The 20,208-nt window shown below is 39.4% G+C and overlaps 1 protein-coding gene across 1 annotated transcript in view; it reads left to right on the plus strand.

The window, feature by feature from the left end:
• Positions 1-20,208, plus strand: part of LOC122810565 (C-type mannose receptor 2-like) — a 111,144-nt gene that overhangs the window by 86,655 nt on the left and 4,281 nt on the right. The window contains exon 4 of the mRNA XM_044082145.1: positions 1,824-2,174. Coding sequence (XP_043938080.1) covers positions 1,824-2,174 — 351 coding nt within the window. The remainder of the gene's footprint in view (positions 1-1,823; positions 2,175-20,208) is intronic.

Raw genomic sequence — 20,208 nt, forward strand, 5'->3', positions numbered from 1 at the left:
TGATACCTCCTCATCCACACATTTCCATTGCACCCCACTCTCTGGCCATACCCCTCTTTGGCAAAGTTCTCCATAAGCCACCAGCCATCAAAAGGTATAGAAAACAAAAATTTAAGGCAGAACAGACTGTCAGCAGATTTCTCACAAAAACACCAATTGCCCACCAGTCCTATATCCATGTACGTTTAGTGGCTAGAACTCCAAGCTGTAGAAGCTGCTGTTGATCAGGTTATTTTTCTTCTGGCTCATTTTGTAATAGAGCTTTCTTCTGCTTGTCATCTCACTTTGCTCCCCCCCCCTCATCATTTTCTTCTCCCAGATTGGACATGCTTCCACTCGGCAGCCCTACCACTTGTCTTCCAAGCTGCACAACTCTTTCTAACTGCCCTATTGCCTATTCATCTACCCTTCATCCTTAAGAAGAGATCAGTCCCTTATATAGTTGCACTGTGTTGCACTCACCATCACTTCACTCTTACCCTTCAAAACTGAAACAAAGTCCCTCTGCAGATGGGCTACCTAACCACCCTGAGGTTAGCGATGCAAAATATCACTCTGGTTTCTTACTCCAGAATCAGTAACAAGCCACCACCATCGATTCCTTCCTTGGATCTTCATATTATTAATGTTATTACATTTGGACTCTCCATCTGCGTGCCTCCATGTACCCAGGTCTTTGAGGATCTCCTTGCATATCCCAACAACCTCTTCAGATGACTAAGGGACATATATCTTCCCCTCACTGCATTACTCATAAAGTAGTCAGATGTAATCATTTGTTACTGCTTCCAAAGGTATCAAATGCCACAGAGCCATAGACCTTCAAACGCACTGCTTAATAATGGCCACTGAAATGTTCTCCACCACTCTAACTTTCTGTCTTACATAATCACAGCCTATGCAAAGCAGCATGGCATAAAAGCCATTTTCTTTTGTGGAAAATGTGCAGCTTTACCACAAGATGCCACATTATCAGAGTGTCTTGTTTCCTCCTCCCCTCTCAGTAAGCTCCATCTGTCTGAGTTCTAGAGTAAGCTTCCAGTTACATAAATCATTCAAACATGTCTACATAAACATTGCAGGGTCAGGCCACTGTGTTCACTCCGTCAGATCAATGAGTCGTGCAGTATCACTATTTGACCTGTTTTCTAGATTGTCACAGCACTGACATAATCATTCCACAGAATGTTTTAATTCCTTCGTCTCACCACTTCAGTTTCTCTTGTCACTTTCCATTGCAGTCTGCACTGTTCTTGCTCCACAGAGACAGTCATTTTTTTCAAAGTTACATGAACTGCTTTAATTTTCTGCTGAAAAGCCCGAAGTGCTCTCCAAGAATGGTAATCAGCACAAACTCTGGTATGTTACCCAGGAGCTCGCCCTTCAAACAGCACAAATGAAATGGTCATAACCAGAATCTTTTAAAAGCTGATACCAACACTTTTTACACTCCAACGGTACTCTCAACTACCTATGTAATCCAAAGAGGATTACAGCTCAGCAATGAAGTTTCCACTTTAAATCTGGCTCACTAATGCCCCCCACACCCAAACCATATTCTTCAGTCATAGATTTATCCAATAATGGTTTCAATCAGGGGTAAAGAAAGCAGATAAATGATATTATGGGAAGGATTACTATTTAATCTTGAAATGAACCACTAAAAAATGAGAAAAAGAAAATAATGTCTGATTTGATTAACACTGTAAGGCGAGAAGATCATTACCTTCCAATGAATTGTATATGTCTACTCAGGGAGTCAAAAGAATCATTCTGTTTGCATTTAAGAGCAATATTCTAGCTAAACTCTTTCTCCATTTCAGAAATCCCTGTATTGAACCTTATCACTGAAAACAGGACATGGCTTGAGGCATTGCTCTTCTGCAGAGCTAACTACAAAGACCTGGTTAGCATCACCGATCCAGACGTACAAGACATAGTTGCAAGATATGCAGCAGATGCCACCAGCTCTGGGGTGTGGATCGGGCTACGAAAGGAGAGGATTTTTGGGCAGTGGATCTGGTCTAATGGTGACCCAGTGAATTATACCTTCTGGAATAACATATTCTCTGAAGATAAGGAAAGTGATCATTGTGGTGTTGTTGGATATAATTCAAAATACAGTTGGAGTGCTGATTGCTGCTTTGTTAAACGTAACTTCATCTGCTACAAAGGTAAATTTCTATAAAGTTTAATTTCCTTGCATACTCTTTGTGTCCCTGACTAATCATCTGAAATTCACCAGTTTTACTACTGTGTTTGGGACATTTGATCCTAACTTAGTGCCTTCATTCATCATACTCAGTACATCTGAGGGCTTCAGACTGTAATAACTTGAGTAAACCCATGCCCCTTATTATATTTAGAGTATGTGATGAAAGCAACAGAGCAGATGAAGAAACAAGGAGAAGATGGTGCATTGTGGGTAATGCTGGAGAATGTAAATAGAACCATAGTCTGTACTTAGGTTGTGCGCAGAAAGATTCTTTGTTTGGAGAAAAAAATAATAAAATGATGGAAGGTATAGTCAAGAATGGAGAAAATGAAGAAACAATGACAAATGGGCAGGTAATGCATCAGATTTAATGACAACCTGCATACAGTCACATCTGGTATTTGTGTGTGTGTTCATTTATGTATTAGCATTGTATCTATCATAGTGTTGCAGAAATGATCAGTGAATAATGTGAAAAATTCTACTCAGAATTGGTAGCAAGAGAGCAGCATGAGTCAGAGGTGTAGCTAGCCCTTCTGGCATCCAGGGTCAGTGCCTGATCTGGTTGGTGCCCCCCTCAACTTTAAATTGAGGTCTAACTCAGGTCCAAGAAAAAAGGTCTTTGTATACATGAGGTCAAAAAAATAAATAAATAAAAAAATATATATATATATATATATATATATATATATATTTTTTTTTTTTTTTTTTTTTTTTTTTTGTTTAACTGTAACAAGCCACTTGCTATAAATTTAACAAATGGCTTGCTGCAGTGAACAGGGAGTGCTAAGTGCTTCATTCCTGACTGAAATGCATCACTCGCATTCAGAAACTGAATGGTGGTAATGAAGATCGCACACACTGACATCTTGTGCCCAGGACGGCTGCCCCCTTTATCTCACAATAGCTGCACCTCTGGCATGACTAAACTATTAACTATAGAGGTTGCAGAGCAAGATGGGGACTAAGTTGATATCCATCCATCAGATGCCAGAAGGATTGTTACTGGATCATTTCTCTTGATTTTGTATATATAAATATATATATATATATATATATATATATATGACACTTTAGATGAGCTGGAAGATTTTTGAGGTTTCTAAGTTTTTAAGTATGCAGCAGAAAAAATGATGAAATAATTATAAAACGTGGCTCATTGAAAAAAAACTGCAAAATTACACACATAGATGCAAAAACCATAAACAGGAATGCAGAGATGCAGCTGCAATCACTAATCAGGAAAGCAACAAAATAAGCAGGTGGTATGAGAAAGAAATGGCGAGGACGGGTGGGATACTGGGATATACAATTAGACATAAACAGTAGGAAACAAACCATGGTGTCTCCATGTGGCCATATTTGTTAAAAACCTTTCCTACAGCAACATATGCAGTTATAGAGGCCTCACCTTTGCAAGGACATAGGCAGGACTGTGGCAGCTCAGACGTGGGTAGCTACATGGTTCTGATTGCAGCAGAAACCATGCAAGGACAAAGTAGAAAGGTTTAAAATGTGTGGTTTTGAATTAAAACAGAGAGGGGGATGGTAGAAGCTTTTAAACATAAGATGAAACACAGATTATGTTAGAAGCATGATGGATACCCCTTTACAAATACACAAGAACAAGACAGAACGGTCCAAAGATGCACACTGGGAGACTCAGTTAAGGTGCAAACATTTATTTTCAGTAATAATGATGAATGACTGCAGCAGCCTTTTGGAAAAAAACATAATAAGGTCAAAAACAGTAAGATGACTTGTAGAAGCATGAGGAAATGTACAGAGAAGTATCTCAAAGAAGCAAAAAAAAAATGGAAAAATGAGGAGAGATGTGTGTGTGCGTGTGTGTGTGTGTGTGTGTACATATATATATATATATATATATATATATATATATATATATATATATATATATATATATATATATATATAAATATATGGAGAGTGAGAGAGAGAGAGAGAGAGAGAGAGAAAGGGAGAGAGAGTGTGTGTTGGAAAGAAGTAATGAAATCATGAAAGGCAGAAATGTATTAGGTGGACATAATAGAAGGAAGGCATAAGAAATGTGGCATGATAACAATGTTGTGAAGTTGAAACTATGGAATTTAATGAAATGAAAGGAATAATGGTCTTGAAAGGAGGGAGTGGTTGGAACATACAGTTAAGTTTTTCTGCAAATGATGCGATGAAAGTGAAAAGGGAAGAAAAGCAGTAAATGAAAGAACACGGGACTGGAAAAAGCAAAGTGCTAGAAGAATACATTGCAAACATTAATTCAGAGCAGAACAGCTAAAGCTATGAACAAGTTAAAGGATTCATGGGGAAAAAGAAATACTAGGAATTGTTTGTTGAGGATACCATTGAGGGATATGCTTAGGAATGAAGTCTAAGACATTAAGTGCATAGACACACTGTTTAACAGTTGACTGAATGGAATATGATCAAAATAAAGATAAAAGAACTTAAAGTAGATTATGGTTTAAAAAGTGGGTATTTGAGATCTGGGGTGGTATGAGGAATAGAGGGTATTCAACGGAAGGGTAGAATCTGTAAGACTGATGGAGGAAAAAGCAAGGCTGTGTGAAGTAAAGTTTTATAAACTTGTGGGATAAAGCAACTCTGTTCTCATGCTAGGGACTAAAAGTGGACAGTGCTGGCCAGCAAAGAACAACGCAGAAAGTAAAACAGATTCATTTCTGCATGTAGCCCATGTCTCTTGATTGTCTATGAATTGCTTCATATCTTTGTTCTGCCCCTTGTAATTTTTTTTTTATTTTTCTGTAAATTATTGAATATTACTGCCAGTAAATAAGGCCAGCCATTAGAAATTTATACTTGCTCAGAAAATACATAACCTTTTGTTCTATTAACTTTTAAGTGAATAAGAACAATATATAGAAAGTGTCCATGAATCTGTTAATTTGCCCCCAGATTAATTTTGGATTTGTCCAGAATTCTTTACAAAGAACTTGACAGCTATGCTGTTGCCTATTTGCCAGCACTAAAGAATTATGATTGGATCACCAATCATAACCTTTTATTACATGTTCTCATCATCCATACCTAGATTCACATATCGAACTTCACTCTCAAAGTGAATTTCTTTGCATCCACGTATGGAATGCATAATAAACCAGTTATGATAGAAGACCCAGTCATAATCCTTTATGTTATACCGGCAAAATAACGTCAAAATTAAAATTTTACAAATATCATTAATAACCATAAAGATTAAGTTTCTGACAATTTAATAAAATGCATCAAGTGATGTCTGTACAGAAGTTGCTTCGGGATTCTGTCCTCCAACGTGAAACTGCTGTACTGTGGCAAGCAACAATTTCTTAAGAAATTGCTGTTTTACCTTTTAGTTTCACTTTTAAACTTGCTGCTAAAAATAAGATAGACAACACTGAAGATATTTTCCAGACACTGTAGTCTCTTTCTCAACATACTGTGAATCAAAGTTTTGTCAAAGTTGCACTCTTTTTGTGTTTTTTTTTTAACAAATCAGATTACTTAAAATTTTACATCTGAAGTCAAATAAGACTTCATGATAATTATCACTAGGTTTTTAAGAATCTAACGTTCAGGACACAAGCCCATCAAATGGTTTAGAATTACTTTGACAATTTATATATGCATTAGGCTTATTGCAGTTATCTATTAACCATTTAACCTCACTTAAGAGGTGAGGAGTTGGCATAATGGTTAAGGTGTTTACCTGACAAACACAGGTGCACAGTTTAATTCTCATGTTTTCAGGTATATTGGCTAGGCTTAAAATGACCCACAAGGACAGCTAGCCTAGTAATTGCCTATCAAGCTAATATTGTTACTTTTTGTCTTGGGAAACTTGCTCCAAGCACTTAACAGTCATTGTCCAGTAAAACAATCCTTTATGGTTGCAATATTAATTTATTTAGTAATATTTTGTTTTGGTTTCCAATCATGATGGGCCATTCCTTTCTCTCATATCCTGATATCTAGGCATGCTGGGTAATGCAGATGAGTGCTTCAGATAATGCTCATTATCCAACACTGGTTAGGAGATGTTGCAGGCTCCTAATCTTGTCAACCTCTTGGCTGTCAGGCACTGTGCAATGCCAGACCCAAACATAAGTATGTACTTCTGCACAGTTGTTGTTTCTAGCTAGACTGTTATGCAGTCTTTGGCAAATTTGCTTCTCCGTGTCTCATCCTTCTCACATGGTATAACAGGTCTCTCCTAAGCGTCAGTACTATAGCAAGACTAGAACCAAGTTCCCCACGACCATACCTCTCAACTGTCTAGAAATGTGCTGAATGTCCAGATTTTTGCCTCATATTTTTGACCCGTTCCTCATAAGATTTGTGGTTTTCCAAATCACTGGGTACTGAAGTCGGTTCTCCTATGAAATGCTGACTTCCTGAAAGCTGACCCTTCAAAAGAACAGAAAAATGCATGAAAACCAAGAGGGCAAAAAAAACTCATTTTTACTTGTATTTTGCATGGGGGACCCCCCCCCCCCACTGCACTGCCTAACTTATATCTCAACTCCACGATCACACCAACTTGAAGAAGGGAGAAATCTCCCTCACAAGAGAATCATTGCTGATGTACAATTAGAAATCACCCTAACAATAATTTTCTATGAAGTGAAGCATTTGGCCTTAGGCCATTCATCTTTTTTTTTTTTTCCGGTGAGCTACTGAAGCTGGGGAATTGCTCCTCAAGATTGTGTAGGGAAGCCACTGAAGTCATTAAATAGTGAGAAACATTTGAGTTTCAGACTTCAGTCCTTCAGAAAATGCATGCTAAATCAAAACATTTTATTCTGTCCCTGATTTTGGAATTTTGTCTCCCAATTATTTTTGGCACTGTCCAGAATTCTTGTTGTAGGAATCTGAGAGGTATGCCTGTGACAGCTATGCTGACATCATCTGCTCAGACCTATCTCACCCTAACCAGCTGCTTCAGCACCCAGGCTGCTAATCAAACCTGGCTCACATGAGGAATACTCAGGGCTTTATCCCAATGCTCCATGAAGCCAGAGTAAAAATAAGGCTATTTGATCTAGTATTAACGTATGAGTGAAATGGTGCAAAAGGGGCAGCTGAGCTCATTAGGGATGGATACTGAAGTGCCTCGTAGACCAGAGACACATCCCTTCAGAATCCTCTCCATCCAACAAACTTCACAACTTCAGGTCTAAGCAGATAGTATGTACGCAGTTATGCTGGTTAATAAAATAAATTTGCTTAGCAAATACATTTTTTACTTATTTCAGTTTGTTTTGTCAGGTAATTAGAGGCGCCTGAGGCCTGACATGGGAAGTAATAAGTAATAGTAGAATGTAAAATTGACTTGATGACATGGGTTTACTGATGCATATGCCCTTTGCTTTATGGTAAAACTGTAACTAAACCTTGTTTGCTCTAAACTGTAATTCATAGATGTTTAATTTTATCTACTTAGTGAATCAGAAGGCATCTAACAAGGCTAAAATTGATACCCCTGTAGTCACCCCCAAGGACAGGACAGAGGGAGGACAAATATTTTATTTATTTTACATTTGTTTACCAGGAAAGTCTGACTGGGCATGGATCACATTTTCAGTGAAGGCCTGAGGAGAAACGTTCCACAAAGTTTAGTACAGTAAATACAATACACATGTTAATAAAGTACAGTACAGAGTCAAAAAGTTAATAAAGTACAGTTTCAAGACCAAGAAAGGAGCAAAAAGTAAAATAGACTATAAGGAGCACAGTGTGCTACAATAAGCAATACAGTTAAAAGGACATTTTGCTCAGTCATTTGGTTACATTCATCAGTGGCTAGTACAGTAACCACACATTGATTGAAGTAAAAGTATAGAAAGGAGTTGTCGCAAGCTTTCATAGAAGGTTAAAGTGTGATATGATCTAATTAAGTGAAGATACCAAGGGTCAGAACAATTACATAACCAAGAACTATGTCAATGGGACTGGAGGAGCTTTCTGAAATTGTTTTTGTTTTCAGTGCATTTATGCAGGTCATTTATATCAGTACTACTGTTTGTTATACCCTCTGTCTTGTACTCATCTGCCTCTCTGTCAGTTTAGCTTAGAGAATTAATTTGATGAGTCCATCATGAGCTTAATCCTATATCTCGAGGTTTGAGTCTTTCAAACTCTATTTGTCAGCTATGTATCTATGAGCAACTCACTCGACCAGACACTGCTTCAGGGAGGAGACTTACACTGAGTGGGTTTACAGAATTAATCCACAAATAAAACTAAACATGCATAAATAAATATGCACATTTTAATACTCATACTGATGAAATCAGTCAACCCCCCCCAAAAAAAAAAAAAAAAAAAAAAAAAAAAAAAAAATATATATATATATATATATATATATATATATATATATATATATATATATATTTATATATATATATATATATATATATATATATATATATATATATATATATTTTTTTTTTTTTTTCAAGATTTTTGGACCCTTTAGTCTTTTAAGGTTAACAATTCCTAAGTATTGAATTATACTGAAAGCCTTAGCCTCAGCCATGTACTGTGTATTCAGTGGTACCTAAAATACTCAAAACATTAAGTTATTCCCATGTGATCCTCTGCTATGAAATCATGCTGGTAGACAGCATCATGACTTCTTCTGACTTCAGACTGAATGATGCCATTATTTCCCTTGGAAATAACTAGGGACTGATTTCTTTGAATTTATTGTCATTAATGAGACTATAGCATTTAAAATGTTCAATACTATTTTCAAATAACACAACTTCGTATCTAGCTAGGCACATAAAATGTCAGTGTTTCTCAGTCTAAACAGCTCAGGTTTATGTGTGGGGGTCAAGAAATGTTTCCCTATGCAAGACAATGATAGAGACCTTTTTGCACACAATCCTTGAGATTCACGTACATGCCTAATGCACCTACATAACACCTACACCTGTGATACCACGTTGCACAACGAGACTCAAAGGAAATAATTAGTTGAGAAGAAAGTATTAAGCACCTCAACTGTTAATTAATAATGAAATCTACCCATATACGTTATTTTAAATAGAGAGAGGTATAAGATGGATACAGTTACAGAAGTCTGAAGCAGCAGTAGCAAGCATGTTGCAGGCATGACTAAGCATGTCCATATATGCAACCTCACAACGCTAATGGAATTGCTGTGAGTCGCAACAAGTGGCTCAGAGCAAGGTTCCTATTAAGTTTATTCATTTAAATGGGGAGAAAATGGGAGTATAGAAAAACTTGGGGGGTCAAGCAGGGAAGTATACAGAAGGACACAAGGAAGGAAAGTATGGGAGTGGGGAGGGGAATGAAGAGTACATTGTTTGGGACAAATACACATCTTCCCCAAGAGCGGTACATGAGGCAAGATGTCAGGCAAGTTGGGGGATGGAAAGAAGGTTTAACTGGTGGAAACGGGTGCACAAGAACAATCATAAAATGCAGACAAAGCCCAACGGATGGACCATCAACCGATCCTGGAAACTACAGACCTAATATACAAAACCATGCAACAAATTTACATGGAAATGATCAATAAAAACATAGGCAACCTTCAAACACTGGACCCAACCCAGTCAGGCTTTGTCAAGGGAAGATCATACCGACTAAACCTGGTAGACTAAGAAGTCCACCAGGTTTGGTAGGCATGATCTTCCCTTGACCAATGGATGAGGGGAAAATGGTGTATACTACCTACCTGGACCTGGATAAGGCAGATGATACAATACCCCACTTGGGTATAGTTGACAAATTCACTGAACTGGGCATGAACTCCAACTTAACTCATTGGATTGCCAGCTGGCTCACAGGCATGACACAGGAAGTCAGGATTGGTGATACCACCTCCACTAAGAGACCAGTCATCAGCAGGGTACCTCAGGGCTACATGCTGAGACCACTCCTATTTAGCATCTACATCTTGAGGTAAAAGGCAATGTCAAAGGCCTCTGGTTGACCAAGTTCACAGATGATTGCAAACTGGGAGCTATCATGGATTTTCCCATGGCACAAACATCTTACAAGAGGGTCTAGCACAGACAAATGACTGGTACCAAAGTCCCTGACTAAAATTCAATGCCAAGAAATGCATTATAGTGCCTTTTGAGAAAACTGCCTCCCTGGATAATTACTCCAGTGTAAGACACCCCTAAGGATTGACCTAGTAGTCAGGGATCTAAAATATGTGGCCAAGGTAGTAAGAAAATCATTCTATCTTGCCCAACCTATAAGTAAAGGCATGACATCCAGGTTCAGGGAAGTCATGGTGCCACTTTCAACATCATCATCAGCCCCCTTTTTCCCATTTTTTTTCTACATGGGGTCAGGGCAGCATATTAACTGTCACCAGCTCTCTCGATTCAGTGCCACACTCCTGCCTTCTTCAACACTCATGCATGACTGTTGCAGATCTTCTTTCACAAAATCCATTCACCTCTTTGCTGGATGCCCTCACTTCCTCTTACCTTCTTCGTGTCTGTCCCAAATCTTCCTCACCAGATTGTATTCTGCTTTTCTGCACGTGTCCAAACCACCGTAATCTGTTCTCTTTGATCCTTTCTGCAATTGGAGCTACTTTGGCTTCTGCTTTTATGTCATTATTTCTTCGTCTGTCCCACAGTGTGCATCCTACCACCCTTCTCAGGCACTTCATTTCCATCACCTCTAGCTTCTTCAACTGTTCTGCCTTTACTGCCCAGGTTTCTGTATCATACAGTAGTACTGGTCCCACCACTGTCTTGTACACCTTACTTTTCAGCTTCTTTGGCATTCTTCTGTCATAGATTACACTCCAAGTCTATCTGATTATGAAAGAACTTACACTTTAGTCTTTTAAGGTTGCTAATAACGTCTGACTATAGAATTATACTGAAAGCCTTGGCCTCAGACATGGTTCCACTTTATTCAGCCTTTATCACACCTATCATTAAATATAATGTCCCCTTTGGCATGTACCTGACCAAACATATGAAACAGATAGAATGCCCACAGAGGTCCTTACCAGAGTATCCAGGGCATAAACACATTGTCCTCTACAGATCATCTTAAAGCCCTATTTCTATACTCTGTCTCCTACAGGTTACTGATGGGCAATCTATGCCTGGCATACAAGGCATCCTTGGACCCAGCTCTGATGGACCTTCTGCACATCTGCAAAATAAACAGTATCAGAACTGCTAGATGCAAGTATTTAAGTTTTGCTTGTGACATAATTAAGTTATGTTGGTGAGACAGATGTTTGTCTCAGAGGAACCCCATGCTCTGGAACAGGCTCTCCATTTGCATGAAGCAGAGTCCATCCTAACCCTATTTAAGTGTAACCTTGACCAATGGATGGAAAACTGGAAAGCCAGCCTGGGTCTGGCCCCGATGTCTCTGATAGACAAAGGGAGACAGTAATGCCCAAACTAACATACATCCCCCCATATAACCTCTAGAAACTTCCTAATGAACATACCCCCTCCTAATAAACTCCCATGATACATAGGGACACAGTTGGGTTGGATTGCACTGCTAGGCTTATAAAGGTCCTGCTGGTCATTAGCCTAGTATATAACTATGAACAATGAACTATGAATGGGGAGGTGCTTATACAACAAAGGACAGACACACATACTGACAGAAGTAGGACAAGTGGTGATGGGGTGGACTGGACTGCAAATGGGGAGGGAGGTGACACAAAAGAAAGGAGAACACTATGACTGGAGACAGGGTGGGGTCCCAGTTCTTGTTTTGTGCTGCCATAGTGGAACTCAGGCAGATGGCTGTCACTGCCATAACTGTCTTCCTTGCTGGCAAGCTAGACAGTTTGAGGCAGAGGTGCAATTTTATGAGTCGCAGGAGAATGAGCTCCATTTAACAACGTGATCATCAAGATGCCAGACCAGAAACTTCACCATCAGCTCCTCCATCTCCTATTAGATAACAAAATGTGATCTACTAGCACTGACATTAGAGGGAGGAAAACATCTCACTCCAGTGATCTACTGCCAGCAGCTATCAAGTATATATCTATCTCCATGATAGACTATCTCCATGATAGACTATTTGCTTCACAGGATTATAGGATCATAGGAAGTTACTAGACTAATGGCCCGAGGGCCCTTACAAGCCTAGCCAAATTTACTCTTGTTACCATGATCAGTACCTATTGCCCTTGTCCAAGAGGGACACAGGTGGAACCCCCAGGGTGAATTTATGGTTACCCATCCAATCGTCCAGACTGTGTTTGAAGAGGACCAATGAGGTTCTCTGTCTGATGTGAAGTGGGAGTGTGGTAACCTCTGGGAGACAAATCTGTCCCACCAGCAGGTTCTATTGATGTCACATACCAGGTTTAGGTTCTTAGAGCGAGTAACCCGTGCACCATTTGACTTGTGAATTTGCAATATTTCCAATTAAGCAGGGTTAGGGATCACGTTATGTGCAAGGCAGAGATCACCCCTGAGTAGTCTGTATGAAACAGAATAAAGTGACAGTGATTTCAGCTGATCCACATAGGATAGCTGCTGAAGACCTTGAATTTTCTTTGTGAGGAACTTTTGTGGTCTCATCAAATTGCTGCAGGTGCTTTGAAAGGTACATACCAAAAGGGACATTGTACTCAATTATTGGCCTAATGAGTGAAGAGTACAGGGAGGTGATAACTTCTCCTTTTCTCGAGGCAATGTCTTTATTTATGAGATGAGTCATATAGAATGCCCTTCTTACCACTGCGGATACAAGGTGATCAAAGGCAAGGTTGCTGTCAACCTGAGTGCCCAGATTTCTCATCACTGAGTGCGTACTTAGGGTATTACCATTGATGTAGCAATTTTCAGGAACATTTCTCTTGATGAAAGGGATGATAACACATTTTTTGGATTGATTTTGAGGCCATGACTTTGGCACCAGTCATTTGCTTGCATAAGACCTTCGTGAAGGATGTTGACACCGTCTGGAGATTCTATGACTGCACTCCATTGCAGTCATCAGCAAACTTTTTCAGCCACAATCCCTTGGTTTTATCTTGCACTTTGGAGAAATAGATAACACACAGTAGAGGTCCCAGGACTGATCCCTGTGGAATGTCACTGGTTATGGGTCTGCTGTTGGAGGTGGAGTCCCCTATTTTGACAGTATGGGTTCTATCAGTGAGCCAGTTTGCAAACTACCTTATGATATAAGGGCTGATATCTAACTGGGAAAGTTTTTTAATGATGCCTGAGTGAGGGATACTGTCAAATGCCTTGACTAGGTCTAGGTAAGCTGTATGCACAGACTTTCCTTTGTCCAGAGCCCTGGTGACTGTCTCGAAGAAGTCCACCAAGTTTAACAGAAATTATCTCCCCTTGACAAATCCAAACTGGGTAGGATCTAGTGTTTGCAGAATACCTATATCTTTGTTGTTAAGGTCCGTGATGATTTTCTCCACGGCCTTGCAGATAAGACTAGTCAGGCTAATAGGTCTGTAGTTCCCGGGGTTAGTAGAAACACCACCTTTGTGCAAGGGGATAATGGTGGCTGTTTTCCATTCAGCTGGGACAAAGCTGGTGCTTAGCTAATTGTTGTTTGAGCCCATGTAGAACGCATCCTGGGATGTTATCAGGTTCCACTGATGCTGTGTTTTTGGCCTTAGAGAGGGCATTTATGACCTGCTCTTTAGAGAAATAAGGTAGGCAACAGGTGGTAAAGATGTCATGAGGTACATGTGGTGGGGACAGGGGAGTGAAGTTTTCACCAAACCTGTCAGCTAGCAGGTTAGCTGTGTCCACCGGCTCAATATATGTGTTACCATTAACTACCAATTTGGCGCAAATCCGGCCCTTACCTTTTAGGTTACAGAAGTAACTAAAGAACACCTTATGGTTGTCCTTTGTTGAGGAAGCTAACTTTGATTCAAAGTTTGCCTTGGAGGACTTCACAAGAAATCTTGTTTGCTTGTTTAAGCTGAGGAGGGAGTGTCTCCAGTTTAAAGCCTGCCCCTTCTTACTCTTAGACAGTAGTTTCTTCCTTTTATTGTAAAGCCTGTTAATGGTGGTTGTCCACCAGGCAGGTTTGCTGTTCCTTGAAGAGCTTCTTTTGATCCTAACAGGTATTGCTGAGTCAATGCAGTTACACAGGTGCTTGTATAGAGCACTAGTGTAGAGCTCGGCATAGTTATTGGTTCCATCTGAGAGGGAGGTGCAATGAAGCTATTTATACCATCCTGTAAGAGGTTATAATCTGATTTGGAGAAGTTTTTTAGTCTAGTTGCTGCTGGAGGGGAGGTGTCAGATGTCATAGTTACTTCAAATGAGACTGATTTGTGGTCAGATCTTACCAGGGATGAACTCACAGTGGCGGGTGCTGCATTGGTCTCCCATATTTGTAAACACCAGATCCAGGATGTTGGCACCCCTAGCAGGGGTGTCAACCAGCTGGTCCAGGAAACTGGAATTGTCAAAGTTGAGGAACCTTTGGGCAGGCGAGTTTGAGCACGAGTAATTCACTCAGTCAATGCTAGGGTAGTTAAAGTTGTTAAAGTTAAAGTTAGGGTAGTTAAAGATGTATCTTGATAGGCTCAAGTTGATCCAAATAGGCAGAGTGGGTGTCCCTGATTCATAGTGTGGGGTCTGTAGCTGGTAATGACTTGAATAGGTGTCCTACCAACAGTTAAATGCACCTGAAGTATCTCTAGGGCATCATACTGTTTAACCAATCCGGAGGTGTATTTATATTTGATGAATATTGATACACCACCTCCTTTCATTTTTGTTTGTGGGCTGAACATGTGGAAGGAGGGGTAATCTGGCTGGCTGGGGTGCTCTCCAAGGCCTTTAACCAGGTCTCTGTGACTACACAAATGTCTGCATCTTCCAGGGAGAGGACTGCTTCCAGTGAGTGCAGTTTCATGTTAAGACTCCTGGTGTTCAGCAGCATGAATTTTAGGTTGCTTTGGCTGGTATTTTTACTTCGGGAGTTTTGTCCTTGTGTCACTGCCTAAAAAGGCAATATGGGAGTGGCAAAAGCCTTAGCCATTAGCCAAAATCCTAAGAGTGACAGATGAAGACCATCTCTGGCAAAGCATTGAGGTCTGTTGATCTTGTATTCCCATGTGGACAAATACTGGATCCCCTTAGAATGACACTAAAACTAAGCCAGTTATTGAAGTCAATCATTTTCTGTTTGTATTGAGGCAGCATTCTCAGTGAAGGTAAAATGCTGCTTAAGACTAGGGACATACCTGCCTGAGACACATAATCCAAGAGCTCAGTCATGTCTCTCTTCATATAGTCCAGAGAGGTACGTCTGAAATCTTTCACACCAACATGGACTATGACGGAGTCATAACAATATCTGTTGTTGAGAGACTTGAGAGCATGTGTGATATGGCAGATGCTGGCACCTGACAGACAGCTGACTGTGACCTTTTCCTTATCCAGCTTGGTGAGAGGGACATCTGTGTGTTTTACAATGGAGTCACCTATAACTAATATGTTAGGTTTAGTGTTTAGCCTTATGGGCTTGACAGGTGAGACACTGGTGTATGAGCTATTGTACATATTGTGTTCTACAGAAGAAGTATTATGTGTAGCATGCTTGTGTTTGTGTTTAGGATGTCTCTGGTGTTTAGGCAAGTATCTGGCAAGGACCTCCGCATATGTACATATGTGTGATGTGGGTTTGGGTCGAATTGGTGGTGAGGTGTGTGTGCTGATAGCCCACTTAGTGTCAAATGTACTGATAGGCATATGAGATAGCATGGATTCAAGTGTTGTAATATAGTTGCATCTCTCACATGTTGAGTTTATGTGGACTAGAAGTAGGGAGTTGTCTGTGTACATGAGGCAATTGCTACACTGCCTCAAGATGTCCATGTTGACCAAGCTGGCTGGAGAAATTGTGGGAAGTTGTCTTTCCATAGTGCTAGGTAAATTTATATGGTCAAAAACAGGAATATGGTAGGAAAAAGGGTCACACGTAGGAATAACTAGTGGGTGAGGTGTGTTAGTATCTCAGAAGCTAGGCTTAGTGCTACACTAGTCAGCAGAGCAGGGCTTCAGAAAAAGTCTTCAGGCTGTTATCACAATGGTTGCTTAAATAGCTTCACTAGTAGTGCCTCTTTGCCGAAAAATGTGCTAAAGATGAGGACTATGCTAATGGGATACAGCTGTATCTAAGGGAAACATTGTTGAAATTGTCTGTCTGGCTATGGCACAAAATTGCTTGACATTGTGTGGTGCTGAGCAATGCACAGGCAAGCAGAAAGCCACTCAAAGGTGAGGCTCAAATACCAGAAAGTTAAAACCTAAAAAAGAAAATTAAAAAAGCTTAAAAGAACCTATGAGGTGCTTACTCCAAGCCCTACACCAGCCAACCTTTACCAGACAGATACCAATCAGCACAACCCTCTCAGTAGAGTGCAGAAGGGCCTGGAAAATGTGCTCAGAACAAACAGCCCCTACAAACAAACAGGCCCAGATGCAGCAAACCTGTATCTGAACATTGCCACAGCTACTAGCTACACTAATTTAGGCTGGAAATACTAAAGAAATGTTTACTACAGCAGAAAAACAGCAGTGAGACACTAAATAAATGTTTTAAACAGCAAAAGAGAACAAGGAGACTCTAAAGAATGCTTTTAACTGCAAATAATTCAGTTATATCACACACTCCTTGGGGGAAAATCAGAATAAACAGAGAAAAATTCCAGTAAATACTTTAAAAACAGTGAAAATAGCACAGTTTTGCAAACAGTGAAAACAACAACAAAAAGAGATTTAACAGGCCCAGTAAGGCAGACAATTGCAGTACAACAGTGCAGATTCATTTATAGTAATAAAATACAGTAAAGAAGTAGGCAGCAGACAATAACAAGTGCAGTAAATAGTAAGAATAAGCAATAAATAGTAAAAATAATCAAGAAAACATGCAACTTGTGTTTTTTAGGAAGCTCAGAGGCATCTAGTATTCTTGTATCTCAGCAAAGAGTTGTGGCTGGTAGCCCTCCTCAGTTCAGCTCTGTATGAACAAATATAAACCCACTCAAGGGTGGGGCTTAAATACTAGAAGGTTAAAACCTAAAAAAACTTAAAAAAAAAAGCTTAAAAGAACCAGTGAGGTGCTTTCTCCAAGCCCTAGACCAGCCAACCTTTACCAGCCAGGTATCAATGAGCACAATCCTCTCACTAGAGTGCAGAAGGGCCTGGAAAATGCGTTCAGAAAAAACAGCCACTACAAACAGATGGGACCAGATGCAACAAACATGTATCTGGATTATGCTACAACTAGTAGCTACACTATTTTAGGTGGAAAACATTAAATAAATGTTTACCACAGCAGAAAAAACAGCAGTGAGACACTAAACAAATGTTTTAAATAGCAAAAAAGAGCAAGGAGACTCTTAAAGAATGCTTTTAACCTCAAACAATTCGGTTATATCACACACTCCTTGGAGGGAAATTCAGAACAAACAAATAGATGCTTTACAAACAGAGAAAATTTCCAGTAAATACTTTACAAACAGTGAAAATAGAAAAGAACTTTGCAAACAGTAAAAACTGTGATAGACAAGGTTGTGTACAGATGCACAAAAGAGCTATGATGATGTTTGAAAACAGCTGTGATCAAAATTGCAGTTCACTGAAACCAAACTTGCTGTTTCAGTCATGAAAAACTCATCTTCTCTTCATTTTCAATGGGAGTCTTCCCTGAAGACTTCTTGCACCCTAATTAGTAGTAGCTTTACACAATCAGCCCTGAGATTACAGTGAGAAGAAAATAAAAACAACTCCAGGCTGTATCAAGCACAATGATAACAAGACTTATTTTGGAAGAAAGCTCTTTTTAGAAAAGGGTACTAAAAACAATGCATGTGTCCAGTAAAGTATAAAACACTGAGAAACATTGAGTGAAAGTTGAAATGCATACTTTTTCTACAATTCACATTTTTATGATGCATTTCAATGAGTATTTAATGGGCATTTAATATGAAAAGCAATGTAGTGTAAATATAGAATATGCATGCTAGGGGGATGGTGTGTGTGTGTGTGTGTGTGTGTGTGTGTGTGTGTGTGTGTGTGTGTGTGTGTGTGTGTGTGTGTGTGTGTGTGTGTGTGTGTGTGTGTGTGTGTGTGTGCGTGTGTGTGCGTGTGTGCGTGCGTGCGTGTGTGTGTGTGTGTGTGTGTGTGTGTGTGTGTGTGTGTGTGTGTGAGATGGGTTGTAATCTTGTGTTCACTTTATCTAGGTATTGTGTAAGTACTGTGATACCAATTAGGTCTATAGATTGTGTGAAGTCAGAGTAATCTTAGCAAAAACAGATTCGTATTTCGCATTTTCACAAAAGTATGTTATATGCAACAACATTTCTTTAAATTTTTCTTTAGAGATTAAACTTAATTTGAATAAAATATGATTCCTTGAGGACTGCACGGAAAGACCGCATGCTTATTTTCTACATGCGTTGTTGATTTTAACTAATAAGTTTGCCTTAAGAATACTCTGAGACCTCTTCCCATGTTAGATGCTTGTTGTTGTTTTCTCCTCTGCTTGTCATCACTCAGTATCCTAGGTCAACATTCATCAGGCTGAAGCCACATAATTGCATCCCAGTAGTCAGTAGGGATATGTGTAAAGTGGCATGTGATAAACAAACCTCCCCAAGTTCAGTATTAATTCCCTCTTAATGACTTAGAGAACCTAGAATGATGTTAGTTATTTGCCAACATCTGTAAACATGACAGTGTTTAATATGATGGTACCTTTTGCCACTGCCAGGAGTCTCACGTATACTGACAGGTTTTCTTTCCCTCCTAATTAAATAAAACAAAGTAGCTACAGGGTATTAAGTCCTTATACCCCAGGCTAGTTCTCTGAGAATATTTCTGATCCCGAGTTATTGCCACTGAGGAAAAAACAGACACTGAACTGAGGAAGATGTCAATGTACGATGAAAGTAATTTTTGTCAATAAAACTGATCATACTTTTTTGGAGAATTCCTTTCTCCCTTTACTGTTCATGTGATTTGCCACTAAAAGAGACAGATTGGGATTTGGTATAAATATGGCACCTCCACAGAGCAGCAACCCTTTCATGCTGCTTTAGAATCTAACCACATGCTTGATGAAGGACTAGAACTCATGACATTTTATCCCTTAGCACTGTCTGCAAGTTTGTAGTCTCCTAAATTATTAGCTCTAAACATCACTCAGAGGCTTTAGATTCTAATAAATATAAGGATTTAAATGCACTTACCAAGCTGTTTTACCCGTCTCTATTTGGAGGAATCTTTCTGTTTGCATTTTTTGTAACATCAGTTTGATATCATGTCTCTCCTTATGTCAGTTTTAACTCAGCACACTCAAAACAGTGACACATGAATGCTATGAAGCACTGAACTAACAATAATGCACTCCAAAGCAGTAATAGAGTGAGAGAGAATTCTAGTCACCCGAGTATGAAAATTGATTCAACAAGTATTAGAAAAGTGTTTTTGTTCTTTCAAACAAAACATGGCTTCATCAGAAGTAGTTAATCCTCCATCCATCCACATTTAAATACACTCTATAAAGATTTGGCCAAATGATGAATCTGAGTACATGCAATATTAAATTGAAAAAATACATTAATACGTGTCTGTATAAATAAAATCTATTTTATGATGTATTTTGTATAACTTTTTCTTCTTCTTAACATCTTTAACTCTGCCACATCCAGCTCTGACTCCTGCCTTTTTGCCATTGCCACTGTCTCCAACCCATATAACATAGCTGGTCTCACTACCCTTTTGTAGACCTTCCCTTTCACTCTTACTGGTACTCGTCTGTCACAAATCACTCCTGACACTCTTCTCCACCCACTCCACCCTGCCTGTACTCTCTTCTTCACCTCTCTTCCACACTCGCCAATTACTCTGAACTGTTGATCCCAAGTATTTAAACTCATCCACCTTTGCCAACTCTACTCCCTGCATCCTCACCATTCCTCTATCCTCCCTTTCTTCACACAC

Source organism: Protopterus annectens, chromosome 9.part0 (assembly GCF_019279795.1).
Source record: "Protopterus annectens isolate FY-2018-M chromosome 9.part0, PAN1.0, whole genome shotgun sequence".
NCBI classification, from domain to species: Eukaryota; Metazoa; Chordata; order Ceratodontiformes; family Protopteridae; genus Protopterus; species Protopterus annectens.